We start from the raw sequence: 8,883 nt of genomic DNA on the forward strand, positions 1-8,883 counted from the left end.
AAACCCAGCTGTCTTCTTCTTTAATCGGCTCGTGAGAGCTTTTTGGGAAATGTAAAAATCTTTTGACATGTCTTTAAGGGCAGTGAGAAATCGACTCCCAAATATCTTCAATCGACTCCCCATGTCTCTCTCTCTCTCTCCTTTAATTACTAAAAGACAAGATGGTTTCTGAAAATATCAAAATATGGTTGTGCAAATATCATTTCCCTAAATTATTTGTGGAGTGAATATGATTGGGTCTATGGCACTAGCATATAAATAAGCTTGGCTGATACTTTAAGATGCAGTTATCTCTACTTTATTATGCACTTTGGGCCCACCAGATGATGATTTCAGGATGATCTGGACCTTTGCTCTGGTGGGACAAATGTGAAGATGCCTCCAATCAAAACAATCCTAACCACCTGCAAATATTTGGCTACAAAAATGCAAGCCAGTGGACCAGATTGAATGGGCAGAAGCCTTCCTGATGTTTTAATGGTTGGGATGGCAAGTTCAAACAACATTAAGCTCCAATCCAAACAGACTTTCTCCATCTCTTCCATTCTCATTAAAACCACATTCACCTCCAACCCAAAAGTTGTAAGGATGGCTCCAAAGCAGAACTAAGACTAAGCATACACATTACACTTAAAAACTTACAAAAAAAAGAATAATTCCCATTACAAACTATAGACTGCATATATGAAAAGACTTATAGGTAAGTAGGGTACAATCAATCAACCTCAACCTGGGAATCCTGCTACAACCTCAGGTGAGTAAAGATAGATGGAACCAAGTCGACTACTGACCACGCAAGTCCAGCATACTGAAGAAACCTTATGCCAGTATCGACATCGTAGGACACCTGAGAGGAGAAGAAGAGCATCCTCTGGGGATAACCAAATTGCTTGCTCCCACACTTTTTTTCACTGCTGGAAGACTCTTTCAGTGCCGGGATGTAGGATGACGAGCTTATGGGGATGCCCAAAGTGTTACATACTACAGGGAGTATCCATTTAGAGAGTGTCTTGCTGCAAAACTTTACAATCAGAATTGTAGGAATGCCCACAAATGTCCTTCCCATGAAAATTGGAAGGGTGAGTTGCTGGCTAAAGATACGTGGAACGTTGTAATGGTGAAACTGAAAGTAAGTTTGCTGGACTCCGCTAACCTATAGAACAGCGGAAAAGGAAAACATTCCATTCTATAAACAAGTGCAGCAACCCAAATCTGGGAAATAAGTTAGCCCATCTAGCATCTAAAAGAAAAGAAAGGATCTTCCATCTAGAAAATAGTGATATTCATGTAATAACAACAAAAGAATGGTTTTTTGATGTCAGTGAAGAGTGATATTCATGTAATAACATATTATAATCTGTGTTTCATTTTTTGTCCTTTTAATTGGAAGGTCCTTGTTCACCCTAAATTCAAAGGGAATCTACAAACAGAGCATGTAGCTAAACCGCATGACTTCTTTAATCGAAGTTGTAATAGCAAATGGAACTTGATAAAGATATGAAGAATGCTAGACTCACAGGAGCCCTTGCAAAAAAGGGGACAAGGGCTCTCCCATCGGTCAATTTCCATTTATGATGGTAAAAAATTTACAATCATAAATGTCACAAATGGATATTGACAAGTGGGAGAGCCCTTGTACCTGTTTTTTTTGAAAGGGCTCCTGTGAGTTTAGCATTCCTCTAAAGATATTACAAGTAAAAATTCATAACTATAATTATCTCGTCATCTTTGGGTATGAAAGCTGCAATCAAATTTTTTTTTCATTTTGAAAGATAACGGAAGAATTATTGGAAACAACAAGAAATAAAAGTATACTAGAGGCAGAGATTGCCCCACAATCATATGAAAAACCTCATTTCCCACCGAGTTAGCAACATCGTCTCATGATATACGCGAATAGAAAAAAATGTGAACTAACATTCCAGTTGAATGCTAAGATAATCTTACTCTAGGTTCAAACTTGCAAACAACTTGAGATAGAATGGTTATCTACCTTTCCTAGCTGCTTCCCACTTTCCTCTGCATCCCTAGCATCAGGTCATCGAAGGGATTGATATTTTTCTCTCTGATAAAACAGTCATATTGCAACCCACATTCTTCGCTGTGTTGAGTAACACTTTCTTGAGCTTCTATAAACCTTTTGATGGTAAAGCATCTCTTGGAAGATCAAATAAATGCAAGAAAGAATCTTTTCTTGCAAGTACAACTCGTGCACTGTCCTGAAGCTCTTTTGTGGTTCTCAGGAACAACAAGCCATTACTAGCGTGAGGCTCCATATAAGAACCACGGCATGACCCCCAAATTGTTTGAATCTCGCTCTAGACACTTTGAGTTGAAAAATATGGTTCTTTAGACATCCCACTTAGGTATACAAGTTTTAAGTTGCCTCTAATAAAGATACAAAAAAAAAAAGTATGTTTCCATTCAGTTTTATCACAATTATTTGCACGCTATCATTCTCTAGTTGGCTAAGGACTCTGTTTCTTTCTCTCTATTAGTCGCTAAAACTGAACATCACTTTTTCCCCCAAACCACCTTCTAGAAAGATCAATTTAACAGAATCATGCTATTGCACACAAATGAAAGAACTACATTTATGGCACACCACCTACTAGGGACTAATATTCTAAGATACATTTTGCAAATATGAATACTCTAACATGCTATTGTTACTAGATTAGACTTTGATTTCTCTATGCAACATCAATACCATAATATAACAATGGTATTCATGCATGATGTGTAGTATGAGATAAGATAATATCTTATGATGACAAAACAAGATGCCAACTTTTGATTCCCAATCAAGAGAAGCAATAAAAAGTTTGTCAACAATTGCCGTAAATTTCAAGACATCAAGATCAGAAATGTGCATTTTGAATCGTTAGCATGTTCAGATATTTTCATTTAATCGGTAAGCTTCATTTGGAGCATGCCAGTTTTGACTTGTTACATCGATTCTTACTATGTCTAATGGTTTGCATTAAATAAATTATGACCCAATCTACTTTGAGCTGAAGGTTCAATGAATGATCATGTCTCCAGTTTGAGTCACATGGCCAATCAGTAATCACTCGTTACTCACAGGTCTTTGTTTTATTTTCTGTAGGTAGCTCCTTCTTTTATTTTGTGTTTTGGAAAATCATTAATGTTTTTGTTCACAAAGCAATTCTCATATATCTTTTCACATAAAATAAAAAACCCAAATCCAAGCCATAGATGTAATATAGGTTGCATTACTAAATCTAGTCTCTCTGGAGCTTCGATACAATCTAAATCTAAATATTTCTTCTCTACTTCTCATTTTCGTTTCCGTTTCAAGGGAGCAAGAAGAACTATCTGATTTTTTTTAACAAGCCTTTTCAAATTTGTCTAATGTTGTCAAGAGGTATCTCTCAAAGTTGCATATTGTCAATTGTGCTGAAAAATCTGGATATGAGAAAAACTGCTCCAAGCATCAGTGTAATAGATCTTAAAAAATGTTAAATCAAATTTCCTAATACTATTTGCCATTTAAAAAAAAAGGTGAGGGAATTCATAAAATTGATGATAAGCAGCATGTTTCCTTTGATCTAGAAATTGTGAGACTTTTTGAGCTTACTATTCCCAAGGCAACACCACTAAAGGCTGCGTGAGACTCAAAGCTTGGAGTTGGAAGCTCTGGTGTTGGATAGGCAAAGAGCAATAAGAAAGAAAGGCAGGCCGAGAAGGATGTAACTGCAACACAAAGTAAGAAACAATGTAACAACATAAATGAAAGAAAACAACTCAAATAGGAGCAACAATTCTCATCATTGATCAAAAGATACATTTTATCAATAAAAAAATCCATATAGAGCAAGTAGAGAGCTCCCAATACACATACCATTCTGTCCAGAGATGACAAAACTGTCGACATAATCATGAACCAAAATCCAAAACCAAAGGATCACAAGCCCAACAACAAGTCCACCTAAGACATCGATCACACTGTGCATGCCAAGGTAAATTCTTCCTAAAACAAAAACCAAATTTCAACTTAGAAATGGTAAGCAAGAACACAAAGAAACTGCAAACATCTTGACAGAGAAATTCACATATAAAAACAGAGATTACGAACCCACCAAAGCCAATCAGCCCTACAAGCAAGCAAACCATGGAAATTCCAGCCAAGATTACAACACCATTGGTTTCAGGGTTGTTTGCAAGAACATAGTGCAACAGATAACTGCAATACCCTCAAATTCACATATGGAAATATTTTACTACTCATTATGATTACCACAGTCCAATTATGATACAAGGAGGACGGAAAATGAAAGGAACCAAATAGAAGAATCTAGAAGATACCCTGAGAGGCAAACTGTGTTAAGAGTGTGAGAAGAAGGCAATCCATATTCCAACGCATTTTCTTTCTCATCTTTAGTAGCCGTTACTCTCCTAACTGGCGGTGAAGTGGGTCTTGGAGCTGATACTAAATCCTATCACCAAAAGAAACACCCAAAGAAGCAATATTATAACATCCATTGGATACAAAAGAAGAAAAATGTAACAAATAAACACCCCATTATAGAAAAGAAAGTACCTTAATAGCACTCCCTAAATAATCACAGAAAGCCATCAACAAGGTCATCTGCCTAGCCAATTTACTATGCCCACTCTACAAATGATACAAGAACAATCAAGATAGCATTGAAATACCTACAAACCACAAAACCCCAAACTTAAATGAACACCATGTTATGTGCCTAATTAGCCATAACACAAATGAACAAAGAAAAGATAAAAGGGGGGGGGGGGGGGGGGAGGTTGATTCGAGGCAACCGAACCTCTTAATGGTTCAATTCAAGAGGAACAATAACTCTCCTGAAAAATAAGTTCCATTTTTTTCTTGCTGCAAAATTCTATTCATTTTCATTAAGATATAACTTCTTAAATACAAGCACAAAGGATTGCCATATCACTACACTACCCTATTCACCCACTTACATTGCACATAGCAATAACCAACACCCATAACCCTAAAGCACATTCCCACAACTACATAATAACTACATACAACTACCCCATAAGCACCATAATTATATGCACATATCTCATCAATATGTAAATTCAAGCATGATAATCAAAGTAAAGAAAAAAAAAGAGAGACATACCCAAAAAAGCACAGGAAGGAAAGCAGTGTAAAATGACACAGAGACCCCACATGAGAGTAAAGAGAAAAAACCATCCAACAATCCATTCTGGAACCTCTGCAAGAAACAATCCCCAAAATGGCAAAATCTCATAAAATATATAAAAATTGGTAACAAAAATCAAAATTAAGAGAAATGGTGATATGGGTTTTACTTACCTGGATCTGAAGGATGAAGGGAGTGCCCATAACAACATGGTGGGTGATGGATGGTTGGATAAAAGATCTGGCCTTTTGGGTTAGATTGGAAACTGAGGAAATGAAAATCCAAAACAGGATGCCAGAAAGAGAGAGAATTTGCCACAGAGGGATAGTTTCCATCATCTTCAATGGGATTGAGAGAAATTCTCTGTTTTTTTTCCTCTATTTTTGAAAATATGTCAAAAACAAATTCCGGGTTTTGGGGAGGGTGGTGAATGCTGACCACACCATTCCTTCTTTTGCCATTTGCATTTTATATTTCTCTTAAAAATCTATGCATTCTAAGAGAAACAGAGAACGGATATTGGCACTACCATGTTTTATTAATTGCACTAACTCACCTTGTCGTTTCCTTTTTAATTAGCATGTGAGAGCTGTTTTTGGAATTGTGATAACCTTTGACAGCTGCTTAAACTTAAAAGACAAGGGGAGGTAGTGCAGTTACCAAAATATGGTAGTGTAAATATCAATAGCCAGATAAAATTGTGTTTATTTATTTTTTGCTCTTATTTTCTTTGAGAGGACCCTGCCGGCCGCCGGACCTACAAATGACCAGGGTCCAATAGTCTTGATTCTGCCGACATACCATTTGGACTTCTGCAAAGTTGAAAATAGAAAAGTATTTGGAGGTTTCTATACCGTCCATTTTAACTTCTATAGATCGGAGGGTTAGGATCATCTTATGTATAAAAGTTTTAAGGCGAGGCTTATCTACGTTGGTGCTCAACGTCTGAACGGTCTAGATCACCCAATTATATGGCCCCACTAAGTTTTAATACGGTGAACTCAGTTACATGAGAAAACTTGCGTGGTGGAGAGGTTATTTAAAACCTTATAAATATAAAGTTTTCTTTAACTATTAAATAATGTATAAATCAAAACATTGGAGGCCTTACGTTATTTAAAATCTTATCAATGTAAAGTTTTTGGTAACTTTTGAATACCTTATAATTGTCATTTTTTATAGCTATTAAATATCTTAAAAAATTAAATTTCTCTATAGTTATTTAAAACCTTTTAAATATAATAGAATGAAGGGCGCCCTTGCAAAAAACCAGTTACGAAGGCACCCCTTATTGGTCCATAGCAAGAAAGTGTGTTTATGGTTATGGTTGTCAATGTCACTTTCCTACTTTTTTGTGCCCACTTCCTTGCCATGGACCAACGAGGGCGCACTTGTAACCATGGTTTTAAATTTCGGTGGAGACCGACACCGAAACCACACAAAACCGAAATGGTCATTTATTTCGGCCGAAATTTTGGAATTTCGGTTGAAATTTCGGTTTTTCTGAAATTTGACACAAAAAATCTGTTTTTTTAAATATTAATTTAATATTTCACCGAAATTTCAACCGAAATTTTGAAAATTTGAAATTTCAAGGTCCGAAACCGGTACCGAAACCGAAATTTTAAACCTTGCTTGTAACTGGTTTTTCCAAGGGCGCCCTTTAGTCTACCACCGCTCTTATATAATTTATAAATCAAAACTCGATGGGGGCGTAGGTGATTTAAAATCTTATAAATGTAAAGTTTTGGTAACTATTAAATACTTAATACATGTGAATTTTTAATAAACATTAATTGTCTTATAAATAGTTAAATTTCTGTATATCTATTAGCTATTCAATACATTATAGATGTGAATTTCTCTTTAACCATAAAATATCTTATATTTCAATGCTCTGGTTCTATTTTTACCTTATCAAAATTTAGTAATAAAAGCATGAATAATGTTGGTGCTTTGTAAGTGTCGAAACAGAGGGAGGGAGGGAGTTCCAAGGGAAGAGGAAGACAAATTTTGGGTGTAGTTGAAATTTTTTATTCTTTACAAATTTTCCAATTAGAAAAAGGAGAAGACATACTGATGTAGAGACAGTTGTAGCTTTCTGATGGAAATTTTTTTCTTAGGATTTCTTTTTCATGACATAGAGGGAAATGATATGATTATAGTTAATTTAGAGGAATATTATTATAAATTGAAGATCCCTTTAAATAAATATTGAATAGTGTTGTTATAAGTTAGAGGAGTGATAGATGCAAGGGCCCTCTTTATGCGAGGGCTAAAGAAGGGCCCTTGAATAGATCCACGTCATTTTTAAAGTCGGTTGAGAAACTGAGGGTTGCACTTAATGATGTGGATCTATTCAGGGGCCCTTCTCTGGCCCTTGCATAAAGAGGGCCCTTGCATCTATCATTCCTCTTTAAGTTGAGATATCTTTTTTCATGAGAAAAAAAAGGTAGGAAATTAATTTTAGAAATGATTTTTCTTTACAAACTTGTCCATAAAATTCCTGCAAAACAAACACGAGCTGAGTAAAATCCCACTACCCATCACTCTTAACAGAGAAAAAGAGAACAAGTAACCAAAAAGTCTCTACTCTCCTTCCTCTCCCCTCTTTTCTCTTCGCCACTGGGTTGCCATGAGTGTCCCTCACGGCATGCACATCTCTTTCAACGACTAATCTGCGCCTATGAATAAAAGGCTCACAATATTAGCAAGTAAATGGATAACTCTAGCATGTAGCCATATACAACTGATAAGTCACCATCCCTCACCTTCCTGTACCACCTTCTTCCAATCAAGAGCTCCCACTAAATCTAACCTGGGAAAAAAACGCTCAGTAGAAATAACATAGCTTACATTTAATAAGACTAAATTCTATATATTTACTTGTAGAAAAACAGGCAATTAATGTTATACATATATAACAACTGCAGCTTGATAAAATTTTAACTGTCTCGATTATCTTCAATACATGAGCCGACATCCATTTAGGCCATGTTTGTTTAAGATTATGACAACCGATTGTGGGTGCCAAATCGATTATTGGAATCAAAAGTACGTTTAAATTTGAGTCCAATAATAGTTTTGGCACCCACAATCGGTTGTCATAATCTTAAACGAACAGGGCCTTAGCCAAGCCAGATTAAAGTCTGACCTACTCAGAGCAGCAGGAAGTGGCAATGGGAAAGAGGTGAAATAGTTACTTTACAACTCAACACGTTTTCGGGCAATGAAATTTTGAAGAGAAAGTGGCACCAAAGTATAACATTCATGCAGATATAGATTTATTTGTTAGCATCATTCAATTCAACCTCACTGCTCATTTAGCTGAACTACGAGGCTATGATATTCGATCAAATGTCATTAAAATGATGTTCCCATTTCCAAATTAGGATGCTTTTAGCACTGCTCATTTGCCATGTTACATGAATTCTTCTAAATGGGCGAAGAATCCGTATAGAACACATCTCGGATTCCAATACTTCAGGATTCTCTAAGACACTTTTAAATCTCTTTTATCTTTTTTCTTGAATACTATGACCACAACTTTACACTTACCACATATTTTGAGTTTTACTCATCCTCAAGTAAGTTTCTTAAATGGAAGTAAAATATTATAGTACTTTACCTATTAAAATTTTCAATATATTACTTATCATAGCCATATTATTTTTTAATAAAAAAAGTTGAAAACTGATTAAAATGAATCGTCATTTTTAAGGTT

At 35.7% G+C, this 8,883-nt stretch overlaps 1 protein-coding gene across 1 annotated transcript; it reads right to left on the reverse strand.

Moving 5' to 3' along the window:
• Positions 1-511: 511 nt before the first annotated feature.
• On the reverse strand, positions 512-5,628 carry LOC143847090 (lipid phosphate phosphatase delta-like). Its single transcript, XM_077355768.1, has 8 exons — positions 5,333-5,628; positions 5,136-5,231; positions 4,565-4,639; positions 4,330-4,460; positions 4,104-4,207; positions 3,866-3,994; positions 3,602-3,717; positions 512-1,153 (listed from the first exon to the last, which is right to left on the reverse strand). The coding sequence occupies exons 1-8, from the start codon at positions 5,495-5,497 to the stop codon at positions 743-745; spliced, it is 1,227 nt and encodes a 408-aa protein (XP_077211883.1). The 5' UTR covers positions 5,498-5,628; the 3' UTR covers positions 512-742.
• Positions 5,629-8,883: the final 3,255 nt, after the last annotated feature.

Source organism: Tasmannia lanceolata, unplaced genomic scaffold (assembly GCF_043159265.1).
Source record: "Tasmannia lanceolata isolate RefF3 unplaced genomic scaffold, GAP_Taslan_0.1 ptg000015l, whole genome shotgun sequence".
Lineage (NCBI taxonomy): Eukaryota > Viridiplantae > Streptophyta > Magnoliopsida > Canellales > Winteraceae > Tasmannia > Tasmannia lanceolata.